This window comes from Aptenodytes forsteri, unplaced genomic scaffold (assembly GCF_000699145.1).
Source record: "Aptenodytes forsteri isolate BGI_AS27 unplaced genomic scaffold, ASM69914v1 Scaffold46, whole genome shotgun sequence".
Taxonomy (NCBI): Eukaryota; Metazoa; Chordata; class Aves; order Sphenisciformes; family Spheniscidae; genus Aptenodytes; species Aptenodytes forsteri.
Genome location: NW_008794774.1, coordinates 5,911,388 through 5,926,978, shown reverse-complemented (window position 1 = coordinate 5,926,978; position 15,591 = coordinate 5,911,388). Strand labels below are relative to the sequence as shown.

Genomic DNA, 15,591 nt, shown 5'->3' with positions numbered 1-15,591 from the left:
AGTGTACTCCATACATTAAAAGAAGCACAGTGACATTGTAGGAAAAGCACTGGACTGATGTGCAGAAAACTTCTGTTTCATACTTCTGTTGAGTGATCTTAGGCCAAATAGATCTTGCTTCTGATTCCACACCCAATATGAATAATGATAATGATATCTGTTGTAAAATCGAATAATCGAATAATTTTTTTGTACGATCATTCATTTTCTCATTTTTTCCAGCATAAAGAAAGCACATCATTTTATGTAGCATATATCATAAAGCTGGAATTTACAAGGAAGCTAAAAGAAATTAAGTATTCAAAATCCCAACGACATTCCCAGTTCCTTTGTAAATCCTACTTCTACTGTTCTGACTGGTACAACCAGGAGTTACTTAGCTGCTTTTTGTACTTTCTGAACTGTACAGATGCGTATTGGTCATATCAAAAACATCCTCTCTCTACAAAGCCTGCATTGGTGTTCACTGCTAATGCATTTAAAGGAAAATCATTTTTAACTTTGCATTGATTTGCAGCAATTTTTGTCTTCAGGAATCAAACACCACACTCCTTTCTAAATAGGAACGTAATTAATTCCTCTTGTTCAACAATTAATTAGTTCACAGTTTCTACTTATGTATTGACCATGCATATTGACAGTTCTTTATGTGAAGAGGAAAGACATGAGGAAACAGCACACATATTTTAATCACACTTTGCAAAGATAGGTCTTAGCAACATCATACAGTGTGTTTCATCAGAGAACTATACTCTTCTAGCAGTTTCTTCTTTTCATTTAATTTTTCCATTATGGCATCCATTAAGTATGAGGCAAAAGGAAACTGAAAAAGAAACATAGTAAGAAAAATGATCATTGAACTTTGTTTTCTTCATGTGAAAAACATTTATTATATATCTTTAAACCATTAGATTTCACTTAGTTCTGACAACTACCACACATGCACAGATCTGATCTTTAAAGTTCACCCACCTGGTTAGTGTCTGAAAATTTTCTCTCTGTCATAAAAATGATAAAAGAACAGAGTAAAATGAAAAAAGATAAACGCCTTATTGAACAATTCATGCTTTACTGACCATGTTAATGATGTAAACTGCAGTACCAGCATCTCTGTCATTTATCTTCAATCAGCTGATCAATAAGAGGTTACAGTCAACTCTAGGGCATGCAGAAATGGTAGTGTATGTTTGCTACTCTCAGGAGGATGAGACAGAACTACCAGTACAGCTCTCAATGCTGTGGCAACTGCCTTAGACTCACATGTGAAAACTTGTAAATAAAAAAACCCAAAGCAAAACAAAACCCAAAACCCCAGGAGCTCCAATTGCATTTATTGGGATATTACATAAACATCTGCTCCTCTAAAAGAAAATACCAAAAAATTGTATTTACATATTTACAGGGAAAAGTGAAAACCTCTTTTATATCTTCTCCAATATAAAAGATGTATTTGCACAATTGATGTCTTCAAAGAAAGATATTTGGTATATTTTTCAGCATCATTGCTTTAATGCTTAAAGAGGTTTTCTTTCACAGTCTTGGTGCGTCAGTGCACTGTATGCTGGGAAGTACTTTTGGACATGGCACAAAACACTAGTCGTTGCAGCTCCACCCAGACAGTGGTCAGTGCTGTGACAGAGGAGAACCAAACAGTTTTTGTTCACCCTTGGAAAGCCTCTGTCAGCTTCAGAGAGCTCTGTCAGCTTTCTTGAACTCCTGGTGAGACCAGCGGTGACCGAGGGGTCAGTCTCACACCAAAAGTAATAGCTGACGCTCATATCAGAAGGGGAGATAATTTTACCTTAATAAGGCCACCAGAAATAAATTGGGTAAAATATAGCAGGTGGTTGAGCAGGCCAATCACCAGCTTCCTCTGCTTTTCACAACTGTAGTTCAAGGCAATACTTTTGCACCTAGAACCACTCTCTAGTTCCACATTTGAGATTCGCTGCTCTGATTTTATTTTTCCACTTCAATATTCCATCCTAAAGGAAAAACTGTATGGTACTTATACCAGATAGAGCACTGCTTGTTTCCTAGATATATGAAACAAAAAATATAAACCAACCAAACAAAAAAACCCAGACATAAAGTACATCAAATATAAATGCTGGTGTAATGTCTGAACTGATATATAGATATGAATTTATATACTGATATTTGTAATTACTAACAAGCCAGGAAAAAAAAAATCTAAAATGGTAGCAAGGAAAATCTTGTTAATAGCAAGCATCTATCATGAAGTGACTGTAATGGCAATCCTACATGTTGCTCAACAGTCACTTTGCAGTTACAGAAAAAGAACAATAATATGCATTATTTCCCTTTTCTACAGGAAAAGGGGTTTTGAAGGGCTGGTACTTGGCTGGCCAGACATGTCTCCATCTGTCATAAATAACTTCTGTCTATGGTAAGAATTTTCTAGTAGTCATCTACACCTGTCAGCTTTCTCCTGTATGCTATTGTGATGACTTTTGGGGGAATAGAGGGATCCAATTCACTGAGCACAAATCTATTCAGAGTAACATAAGACATAATCTTATCTGAAATTCTGAGACACTCACTTGCTACTTTGCACTAAAAACACTGACCCCAGCATCCTGTTCACTCTAATTGCTCTCCCTCCTCATCTAAATATGTTTTTTACGAGAACACTATACCATTACCTCAAAGTCTCTAATTCTTCTTGCCTAGCTTGACTACATTCATTTCTGATACATTTCACCTCCTTAATGTTGTACCTGAGATGAATGGTTTCTTATTGATGTCTCTGGCTCATATCATTCTAGCTACATTTTACTTGCTGCTCACTACTCTCTGTGGCTTCCATGTCATAGCAAAGTGATCTTTCAAGAACTCTTTCAATTTAAATCTTTCATTTAAATCAAGAGCATTTGAAAGTTGAATGTTATGTCATTCTTTCAACATTTGTTGGTTTCAGAGGAAGTGCTGTATGTTTTTATCTGGTTTTCTTTCCATACAGACACCCAGAACTGGATGGTCTCTACAGTCTTCATCTTTAATAGAAGCCTGTCAGATTTACTTTTAATGATGGCTCTGTAACTATCCTGGGAAGCTTCCCTCTACATTTCTCCCCAGAACTTCACAACCGCTGAAGATGTCTCTACTCCAAAGTATTCATCCCAGCTTCCAAAGCTGCCATATGCTTGGGGAAGGCTTGGGGAGTTCAGTGAGTGCTAAGTGCATACCTAAGGAGTGAAACCTTGTTTATACCACTGATAATTATATATTTTAATACAGAATGATACTTCCTTCAAATGTTTTCCAGTTATCTGTGCCACAACCAATTTATCTGAACACTAAGCATTAACAATGACAGCGATCCTAAATCAGTATATTATGGTAGGCTTTGAGAGAAGTAGTATTTAATTTATTTGTATAAATTCAGAACATTTGAGAGCGCAAACTACATGTGGATGTAAAGATTTTTATTTATTTATTTATCTTTACCAGAATTATAGATTTCTTCTTTGATACTAGAAAGCCATATGAATGAAATGGCATATTTCTTACACAACTTATCAGACAGATATCTTGGTGTATAGATAACTGTAAGGTAATATGATCCTAAAGAGTCAGGAATGCTGACAGTTATTTCGATTTCTCTCACCTATTTATTCTGACCTTGAGTATACTTCTTTCGGAGATCCGTTCTGTAAAAAATAAACTAGTAATATTTACCAACCTTACACGACACGACTGAGTCTCACTCAGCACAAGTGCATAAATATACACTCATCTGCCAGTGAAAAGACTCATAATGAATGCAAGGCAATGTTGTTATTCTAATGAGACACAGAGTCTCCATTCATAGAGTACAATGTTACTTGGCCTCTGCTTCACAAAGTCTAAAATGTGTTAACATAAAAATATAGGTATTTAATTTCTGGAATACACAAATTAACGGTTACACCTATTTTAAATCTCCCCATATGGACATCAGTATAATACATTTGCCCAACAAAACTATCCAAACACGCTGCAGAGCTGCCTTAAATTGAATTAAGTGAACCACAAAAAATAACCTGAAATAAAACTAAAGAAACTCAGATTATAATGACCACAACCTCCTAATTTCACTATAAACTAAAAGTCAAAGTTTACAAAAAAAATTAGAGAAATGCTTCACTTCACTATTGTTCTTTATCCATTCTGCTTTGTGACGGCTGTGTATATGTGATTAGATAAATATATATGTGTCTGCCTGTATTCTTATCCTGAGTAATCAAGCCAATCTCTCCTTGCTTTCAGTCCAGGATAAGTGATGTAATGTGGTTTTGTTTCTGTGCATGAGATAAAACATAGATTTATACCATAATGGATTGTCAGTGCACAGGATTGAGCTCTTATTCTTGTAATTACGAGAAAATCATGGTTACTTTCTGATGGTCCGATACCAATGGTAATGGTGCCCAGGATATGGTTCAGACTGCAATGGTGCTGCTTTTTACGGTGCAGGTACTTGAAACAACTGGTGATGCTGGCAGTGGCGAGTGTGCACATGTGTGTTTGTGCGTGTGTGAATACAGGTGTGAACGTGAGCAGAGGACAGGCAATGAGCAGAGACCTGTTTAAAGAGAAGGAGCAGACACAGGCTGGAGGGAGACTAATGAAAGCAAAGCAGGCAAGTTCCAACCCAAGAAATTTGAAAGGAAACAACCATAGCTGTTAGTGCACATTCCCAGATGACACCAGAGGAAATCTATATTTAGAAGCCAGTGCAAATCCTAAAAAGGGGTTGGGGAAAATTCCTACCGATGAAGAGTGAATATACTGTTCCAAACCCTGTTCTAGAGATGGATTATTCACATACCTACAGAGAGCCCACAGAACAGAGGGGAGGGAGTTTTTCTGGAAGTTTTCACCATTGGAATATGATTTGTAAGATTCATAATGAGGTCATGAGAGGAAAGATTTTATTAGGCAGCTTTGTTTATGTGAGATGTGATATCCCAAGGAGTACATGAGGAGGGAGAGAAGGCAAGTGCTGCTGTATATGTGATAAGGGACGTGCTAAATCAATGCTGTCATTTGGTTCAATGCTTGGAAGAGTTAGGCAGATGATTTGTATTTTATTAAAAAATAGTTCTTGGAGACTTCAGGCAGTAATCTGGATTGGGCTAACATGCTGTAGTCACATATAAAATTATTAACGGATTGTTTCGAGACGCTGTTCCTTACAATCAGTCACAATGAATGAAAGCCTTGGGTCATACAAGAAACCTTGTCTAAGCTATGTGAAGTCATCCTCTTGGTTTAGCTATGTAAGTTTCCTGTGATGGGGAAAAGCTAGAGAAGGTTGCTGGTTTGGGGTTTTTTTTTATGATTATAAATGAGAGTGCTACTACACTGTGCCATGTTCAAATAAGAAGACATACACACCCAGATATGAGGGAGAAAGCAGATAAAAGCCTCATCACTTGCCATGCAAGCTGTAAACACACATACATAACAAGATAACCATCCTTGTTCCCTCCTATCCCAAATACCACGAACCACTAAAAACTCAATGGTCTATCATGCGATACCTCTCCCAGCTTCTCTCTCCCATGCCCAATCACTAATGCATAATCAGTCTGATGTCTCTACATGTGACTCAGATACCCCTATGCAGATAGCAGATATCTGCATGTGCTCCTTTGAAGCCTCTCCATATACAGGTTCTTCACAGGCAAGGGAACCTTTTACCTTTTATCCTTATGTCAGTTATTAAGATGTTTCATTTTTATACTTTAGTGAGAACACTCTAGCCATTGGGTGTTAATGTACAAATACAAAAAGGCAACTGAGAAAACACTTGTTGGCCATTGAAGACATAGGTTTAGACAATAAGTGATTTTTACCAGCTCTGTAGAATTCAGAACATGACTGTACTTTTTGATTATATGATTCTTATTTACATAATAATATCTTGATGCAGAGATGTCTCTATGAAATTGTAAGCTTCTTAGCAGTGGTGTTGTTTCTTCACATGTGTTTCTATAGTAGTTGATAAAATAAGGACACACAAACTCTGACTGGGGTCTGTGAGCTTCAGCAATGCAAAAATATTTATCATTGAAATATTAACATTCTTGTAAAGCTGACAGAAATTACTTTTTCGAGTCGTAAGAGTATGGAAAATAAAGGTACAGATGAAGTGTAAAACAGAGGTGTGCTATCCTTTATCATTACACTTTAGGGGAATCTATAAAATGACAGTAAAAAGCAACTAGTGCTTCCCTCAGTCCCCCCAAAATTCTAATGCAGCAGTAAAATGGCGTATGTCAGTAATAAAAATAAAATGTCTATGACATTTTAAATGTTATCATACTGTCACAGCGGAATAAAATTAGCTTGAAGAATGATCTAAAGGAATATGATGCAGTTCATTATGTATAACAGCAACAGCAGCAGTTTCCCAGTGTTCATAAAGGTTTCTCCATTAAATTTACCTCCAGTCAATAATTAGGAGTCCACAAATAAACCTAGGCAATTAAATCAATACTGCTGGGCAATTATGTTCCAAAGTCCTGGCTCAATGTGGTGTTTTTTCTTCTCATGTGTTTCTATAGTAGTTGATAAAATAAGGACACACAAACTCTGACTGGGGTCTGTGAGCTTCAGCAATGCAAAAATATTTATCATTGAAATATTAACATTCTTGTAAAGCTGACAGAAATTACTTTTTCGAGTCGTAAGAGTATGGAAAATAAAGGTACAGATGAAGTGTAAAACAGAGGTGTGCTATCCTTTATCATTACACTTTAGGGGAATCTATAAAATGACAGTAAAAAGCAACTAGTGCTTCCCTCAGTCCCCCCAAAATTCTAATGCAGCAGTAAAATGGCGTATGTCAGTAATAAAAATAAAATGTCTATGACATTTTAAATGTTATCATACTGTCACAGCGGAATAAAATTAGCTTGAAGAATGATCTAAAGGAATATGATGCAGTTCATTATGTATAACAGCAACAGCAGCAGTTTCCCAGTGTTCATAAAGGTTTCTCCATTAAATTTACCTCCAGTCAATAATTAGGAGTCCACAAATAAACCTAGGCAATTAAATCAATACTGCTGGGCAATTATGTTCCAAAGTCCTGGCTCAATGGCACAAAAAGACACTATATCAAACTGCAATATTAAGTGATCCGATGCAATTTTCAGCTGAACATTTTCTCAGAATAACAGAAAAGGGCAAGCCTGCATCTTTGTTCAAGGTGCAAATGCATACACAGTTTGCCAACCTGTATCATTAAGTGAGCAGTCTGTTACACGCAAAGTCCTGACAGAAAGCTTTCATTTCACCACGAGCTTTAGTTTTCTGATAAGAAATATTACTAATGCCTACTAAAGGAAACCACAGCCAAACTCTCTACAAGATATGAGTTAAGGATTTTAAAGGGCATAGAGCTCTTCCATGAGCTGCTCCCAAATAGAGACCAAGAAATCTTAGCAATTTCCATCCATGTGACTTAGCATGGACAGAAATGAAAAGCAGAGCTGGCTGCTCCCAAAAAGCACTCATCTCCTTGTGATTCTAAAGACAGTCGGCTTGCCAAGAATTACTTTTATCCTCAGAGCTCCTCCTGAGGAACCCCACAAGATGGAGCAAAAAACACTGAAAACCTCTATTAACTTGTACACAAACTGATATGGCTAAGAGCAATGAGTTCCTCTATCCTTAGCTAATATTTGCAATCCTAATATAGTTGGTTACACAGTCAACGACCCCCTCACTCTCCGTGCCCTAGTTTTTGCTGTCTGTCTATATCAGACAAAGAGAAGTGATAAAATTCTGCTTAGGATTTTTTAACAATCTGCCAAAGAATGATAACAAAAAATAGAATAAGAATTCTCTGTCATTTTCCATGAATCTGATTCCTATTTTGGAGTCCATAATATGGACAGAATCTTGACATTTAAGTTCTTAAAATGAAGGCAATTTAGTGAATAGAAATATTTGTGCTTTTACTGCCGAGTTCCATGTAACACTACGAGGTTAAACTAAAATGCCAGTATTTCTGACAAAGCCAGTAAAAGCAAACTGATATTTCCACCTCCTCCACTGCAGCAATTAAGCAGTCTTAATGCTAGTAAGTTCTGATAATGAAAAAAACCTGTCATTTTTTTAAAAATCTGGTCATAGGACAAAACCTAGACACAAAAGCTATTAATGATAAAAAATATAAATCCAAATTTGATGGTTCCCTTGAAATGGCTTTCAAGATATTTTCAATCATCCATATTCTTAACAGAAATGAACTACATCGCTAATGGACCCATGCTAGTGAATATGCATTAGGAACACTGGATTTATACATCAAATTTTATTTCTTTTCAGACATCAGCTACCCATCATCTGAATAAAGGAGACAACTAAAATATAATGGAAAAGTTTCAAGAGTCAGTGTGTGTTGTCAGTGATGTCCAAACAAAAGCTGACTATGGCTAGAAAAGCAGGGCTCTCACCTGCCAATAAACTGCCCTTGATCACTTACAAGAGGGGAGCATCCCAGCAGACTGTGTGTGTATTAAAAAAAAGACTTGAAAGAGAAGAAAAAGTATCACACAGGTCACAGCGGCAGTCTCAATGGACCCCTCAGGGATTTCTGCTAGTCTCAGCCTTGTCATCCTCTATGCAGCTTTCCTCTCTGCCCAGAAAATGTCGATAGGAAAATGTTTGAGGGGCCTCTGGTGGAAATTTTTTCATTCTTTCTGCATTGACAGGATGCCAAATCAATATTTACTTCCCACTAACAAGCTGCTCGAGGTCTCAGTAGAAAATATTGTAGAGAATGCGGGAAGACACGATAATAAACAGCTGTCTGGCTATGAGGAAAACATGAATTGACTGGAAACAGGTCCACAGTAAAAGGTCACTGAAACCCATGAACTCCTCAGGTGTCCATATCAACTACTAACTTTAAAGGCACATAATAAAAAATCTCTTTTTCCTAAGAGGTATGAGAGAATGGATCCTTTTCACTCTAGCAAGCATTACACACTGTCTCAATAATTCAATTAACACATTTGCCAAGATCTGTGCTGGTTTTCTCCAGCATTGTTTCACTGGTTTCAGCTGTTAAGTTAGCTATCACGAATCCTTGGTTAGCATCTCTTCAGTTTTATCCAGTGACTCTTATTTTAAAAGCAATAAAAAGGAAATGCTACAATGTAAGGATTTTACATTGCCTTATCACAGTATAATTTGGGACCATCAATGGCAACATAATTACAAATGCAACGGATTAATTTCAACCTAAAAACACTTAGCTACTCAGAGTAGAAAGTTATAATTCATTAAAGGAAGATGTAAATTTAGCACCTGTGCTTCAAGAAGTTTCTGTATATACTGCAGCCACTCTTTATCTTTTTCAAATTCCATTTTTGTCTTTGCTGTTTCCTAAAAATAAAAAAATATAACAGACAATATTTTGACACCACGTGAAAAGAACATAATGAACAATAAAGGAAATATGTAACTGGATATACACTAAATAAACAGCATGTGGGATTGGGAACTATGCTTGCAAAACTAGTTATCTGAAGCATATCCACCAAGTATGAGGGCTCTGTTAAATTTAGAAACCTATCCTTATCTGTGATTGTCCCTAGAAACGTGCACAGCATGTTCTTTTCACATGAATATACAAGTGTATGTGTGATCTATGTGTAAATTTTATGAGTTCATTGTAAAGGTTCCTGAGTCTATACACTGATAAATGGAATATGTATCTAAAATTTGTGTAGTGTAAATTCATCACCTGTATTTTAAATTTGTTTTCTATTTATAGTTAAGTATATTTTTGTGTTTTACACAAATATTCACAACAGTGATTACAACAAAATATACAGGATGTAGAAATTGCTTTGAGAATGAGGTAAGCATGGAACAATTCTGTCAAAGTGAATCACTTTACAGGGGTGTGTAGATGTTAGTAAACAGGGCAGGGATCAGTCCATTTTATTTGTATTCATGAATGTAATCCATATCAGCGCATACACATACAATGCACCTATATCTAACCAACGTGAAAACTCTCTTCTGTAATATAAAGCTCCAATAAGGCTAAACCTAAGTCATCACCAGAGTACTGTTACATGGTCAACTCCTAGACACTCTTATTAAAGTAAGTGTACAGGCTTTTTCATGCATTATTTGATCAGGCCTAAATAAATCTGGATAAGAAATGCTATTACTGTATCTATTTAATAGAGGGTGATTTGATGAAACGCTATCAAATATTTCATAGTAAAATGTGTGATAGAATCAACAAAAAAAGGCAATGGATTCCCCCAGAAACCATCTGTCTACTAGAAATACCTTTAATAGGAATCACAATTCAACAAAGGAAGCATCAATGGAATCAATCTGGCACAGCAAGACACATTCTAATTTTGTTTTCATTAATGCAGAATTCTATTTAAAAAAACGCTATCAAATATTTCATAGTAAAATGTGTGATAGAATCAACAAAAAAAGGCAATGGATTCCCCCAGAAACCATCTGTCTACTAGAAATACCTTTAATAGGAATCACAATTCAACAAAGGAAGCCTCAATGGAATCAATCTGGCACAGCAAGACACATTCTAATTTTGTTTTCATTAATGCAGAATTCTATTTAAAATGTATAACCCTGCCAAATAGTCTCATGAAAAAGGAACTACTAAGAATTTTCAAAAAAATGTCTCTACATCTACATGCTCAAACCAGCATATTTATATTTTATTTATGCATGCCCAAAGTCTTGCCACCTTATGAGTCTCTAACCTGACCTTTTTATTTAAATCCAACTGTTGTGTTCTTTTTGTGCTGGATGCTGCACAATGAAATTCCAGGCTTTACCTGGAAATCCTTTTCTTCAAGAATGGAAATATACAGTATCTTCTGATCTAGCCCCTTTTTACTGAAGAGTCCTTAAAATAACTTACCTCATCATCTTCTACTTCTAATATCTCCTCAAGATCGGTTGTTGAAACATTAAGGATAGATGCTGCCAACTGAACAGACTCTTGGGAAAGACCCTTCTTGCATGCTCTCACTTCTCCCATTTTTTTTGCCTGTTTGATTTTTGTTCTCAGTTCTTGTACGCTGTGCTGTAACTCTCTGGTTAAAGCCTGGAAGATGCAAGCAAAAAATACTGCATTGCAATTTTTCTTGAAGTGCAAACACTATGGAAAAAACAGTATAATTTAGACTAAGCTCCTTTAGATAGGAATTATCTTCATTCTGTGTTATTGGTTCAATAGGATATGTGCCATAATATTAAATAACATGGTATTTAGAACACAAAATATTAATTAATACATTAAAACAGAAAATGTTCTTAAAGATAGGTACAATTTTTAGCAAAATAACTATATTCATAATGCCATCAGTAGTAAGACAAAGCAGCTTCCACAGAATCAATTAAAAATCCTTTCCTGATCCAGTCTACCAGAAATGTTCTTGAAATAACAACAGAGGTGTCAGGCCAAACAGACAGGTGGTCAAACAGACACCTTTTTAAAGCTTATTCGTACCTCATTGCATGAAGAAACACCAGTATACCTCTTTAATCAAAACCTGAAATTTGGTTCCCACCAGGACAGGGTAATTCAAAACTGTCCTGGCTACCGATTCTTCCCAATACAATTTCTACAATCTAAATCATCACAGTAGTGGTTATCCATTGTTGATAAGCAGCATACCCTTGGAGCACACAAGTCCACCGTATTATTATTCAAGGCCTGCATAGGAAGGGTTGTATTCCCTAAGCAGCTGGCTCACACAGAAGGCCTATCCAGGCCAGGCAGTCTCTTTGCAAGGGTGCTTTTAGCAGATAGTAGTGTTTTAAACAGATACCAGCTCAGGCGGTGGGAGGAAAATCAGGTGCCAGACCAGAACCACTGCAATTGTTCTTTAACCCTAGCTTTGACAAGGTCTGAAACAGGGATGCCAAGAGAAGCCTCAATTTTGGATCCCGTTTCTGCTGTTGAAGACTTTTCATTAGTGTTCAGCAAGAACTAGAGCTTGATAGGATGTCTGATGCTGTTAATGCTGCATAATTAAACTGCCTTTATTATCATTACTTCTATTATTAGTGACTAATAAAGACATTAATAATAAAGGACAATTTTTCTATGATCATTTCTGAAATGTGGTATACACCACTAATCCAGAAAGATGCCTGCAGCTTAAAAAAAAAATCCAGAAAAAGAAGAATACTAAATCAGGTGCCAGACCAGAACCACTGCAATTGTTCTTTAACCCTAGCTTTGACAAGGTCTGAAACAGGGATGCCAAGAGAAGCCTCAATTTTGGATCCCGTTTCTGCTGTTGAAGACTTTTCATTAGTGTTCAGCAAGAACTAGAGCTTGATAGGATGTCTGATGCTGTTAATGCTGCATAATTAAACTGCCTTTATTATCATTACTTCTATTATTAGTGACTAATAAAGACATTAATAATAAAGGACAATTTTTCTATGATCATTTCTGAAATGTGGTATACACCACTAATCCAGAAAGATGCCTGCAGCTTAAAAAAAAAATCCAGAAAAACAGAAGAATACTATCAAAAGAAAGCTGTTTGAAAGGTTTAAATGATAGGAAAGGAGAACCATTATCTGGAGTGGAAAAAGGGATTACCGGGATTTAGTAAAGCTGATGTAAAAACCTAGGAAAAGTAAAAAATAGAGCGATGACTAGACAAAAAATTGTACTCGCGGTTAACGGGAAAGAAGAAACCCAGCAGTGGTGAGACCACTCTCCTTTGTTTATTTAAAACTGGAATAAAAGAAACAGTATGAAACATTCTGCTGAAAAGACTTGGTTGACCTGAATGAAAGCTGAATGGAATTCAAACCTGATTTTGGATTTTGTTCCCCAACACCACACAAGTACTGAGTTCGAATAATACCTTCCACAGCTGAACACGTGAACATGTGAACAGTGTGGCCAAAATTGCACAATAAAGAATTGATGGTTCAAGTTCGTACCTCTCCTATTCCTAAAGTTCTCTGGTTCAGTGAAATAACACTAAGCATTAGTATAAATCATCGGTTGTATAACTGAAGTTATTTTGTTTCAATATTTATGCAAGTATGACAAAAGCATTTTGTCAAAAGCAGAGCAAGACAATTTTATTTCAAAATTGTTGGCTGAGAGACAAGAGCATTAACTCATTGTCAGAAGATCCTCCTAGCGTATTCAACTTCCATGACTCAAGCAGAACTGTGATTGTCAACACAGACACCTTGGCTGAGTTTAAAATGAGAAAATAAGGTTTTCTTTCGATCGTCATATGTGGGGCTCATCTTATTAAACTATCTCTCACCAGTAGCTGATAAGCTCCTGAAAATTCTTTTTTCTGCAGAATGCCTTCATCTCATAGAAACTGACTGCAAAATTATGAAGGCTGTTTATCGGCATTTGGGGTAAAGTACTCTACAGCCTCTGGTGTATTCAAAATACAGACATTAGAGAGCATTTGCTGATATATTTCAAAGAAAGCACAACAGATTCACCTGATTCCAAGATTTGTTTATTTTTCTACCACTTCCCAACTTAACATTTTTCTGTATTTAGCTAAAATTTAATTCTTAAAAGCAAAATTACCCTACCACAAATTTGGGGAGAGAAGGTACACTGAAATTTGTCCCATTTTCTGATTCAAGTGTGGGTCCCTCCATCCACAGTATTTCCAACAAAATATCTTGTACATAGAGCTGAGAGGAATGAAGAAACTTGAAATGTTATAGGCAGGGAGCTAGGGCAACTTGGACCAAGCTCATAGAAGGAAACAGACTGAGAAAGGATAGAGCCCCAAGTAGAAAAGCACACACTATGTAAAAAAAATTACAGATAAATCACAACATGTTTTTGTAGCATTTGAAATGGTCCAACAGTAAATTGGCTCCTGCAACATGTAGGAGATGTATTTGACAATGGAAAAACAAGCTCAACGGTACTTTTTTCAATCAAACTGAATCAGCTTCCCAAATTTTAAAAGTAAGATCTCTCTCAGACATAGGTGATCAGGCTAGGAGATGCACATTTGTATACTGGTGCAAAGAGGAAATGTAAATCAAAGGAGTAAAATGTCAAGGAAATTGACATTTGGCAAAGCCACATGGAAAGACTACAAATAATGATAAGTAGCTGAGCACAGACAAACAAAAAGCATGATAATAAACATTGACTGGAACATCTTGGACAACATACAACCACTGCCAGACAATAGTCTTATGATATTATTAGATAAATTTTATTGGTGTATCCAAAATCCCAAAGAGGTTCATGACGAATGAACAAGCTGATAGCAATAGCAACAGTGGAACCCAGAAACTGCAGCTCCACTATGCTTGTCTTTTAGTTCAGAGTTCCAGAAAGGAAGGTACCAGAAGACCCTGAAGAATCTATAGCAGCAATTTAAAAAAAAAAAAGAAAAAAAAAAAAAGAAAAAAAAGAAAAAAAAAGAAAAAGGAAGTTTAAACAAAAATGAAGGAAGAGAAAATTACAACTAATAGGTTTTGATATGCAAGCATACACGTTATATGTAATCACAGTAAATCATACATATAGCGGACTTGCACTTCAATTCCTTTTTTCCCTGAGCAGTTCTAATACACTAAAGCATGGTCTTTCACCGTATGTGAAAAATAAAGCTACTTTATGGACTTTCAAATCGGACTCTCAGAGGCCAGCTGTTTTTGAACCTGCCTTCTTCACATTATTAAGTTGTAATATAATGTCTTGATATACATTTTTCATTGGATAAGTGCCTTAAAAAAAGATAGCCTCCCTATGATTTTAAGTTGCTTTTTCTGTTGATATATCCTCATCCATCATATATAAATATATTCACGTGCTGAATTGTTTACTTATTAGTGATTTCATTTATATGTCAGTTCATGCTTTACTACAGAAATGTTCAATGTCAAAGCCACATAGGTCTTTAACTGAGTTACGAAGAATAATTTCCAAACTGAAAATGACAAAAACCTAAGAGTTAACCAACACAGGTTTTGTTGGTGAGTGTACTGAAGCCAGTATATAATTCTTTGATTAAGAAACTGATTCAACGCATTCTGGAGCTAAGTGTAGGATTTTAAACAAAAACATTTCCCACTGTGTATTTCAGAATTGCTTGGTTTTAAACTTATAAGCATACATACATGATACAAACTGCCTGCAATGAAATCAATGAAGAATATGGCTTCAGCACTGTATTGATGTATGACAGCAATGCCTTTATTAGTACTAGTAATACTAGGATTTGATCTTTTCTCTTTGTTTTTCTTCAGTGTCAAATCTAGGGGATATTTTGTTAGTAAAGTCATTTTCCCAACTTAGATGTCACCGTCACAGTTATTCCTGTGGGACACACTTAGCTGCTACCAGCCAATTAGAGGAGGAATCCGTGATTAATTCCTGAAAACAAATCTACGACACATCTTGTCGGACCAGTGCAATTGCTACTGGTCCAACTAGAAAAAAAAAAATCTTAAAATTCTAACAACCTTAAAGTACCCAGCTCTTTTTACTCAGTAGCAATTGTTGCATTATCTACCAACTCCATATGGTTATATAGTATATATTAC

General features: G+C 36.0%; 1 protein-coding gene across 1 annotated transcript in view; it reads right to left on the bottom strand.

Annotated features, from left to right (window-relative positions):
* Window positions 1-693: 693 nt before the first annotated feature.
* CNTLN (centlein) overlaps window positions 694-15,591 on the bottom strand; it is a 217,583-nt gene continuing 202,685 nt past the window's right edge. Inside the window, exons 24-26 of the mRNA XM_019470756.1 lie at window positions 10,940-11,125; window positions 9,331-9,408; window positions 694-823 (exon numbers count right to left, since the gene is read on the bottom strand). Coding sequence (XP_019326301.1) covers window positions 722-823; window positions 9,331-9,408; window positions 10,940-11,125 — 366 coding nt within the window. The 3' untranslated portion in view covers window positions 694-721. The remainder of the gene's footprint in view (window positions 824-9,330; window positions 9,409-10,939; window positions 11,126-15,591) is intronic.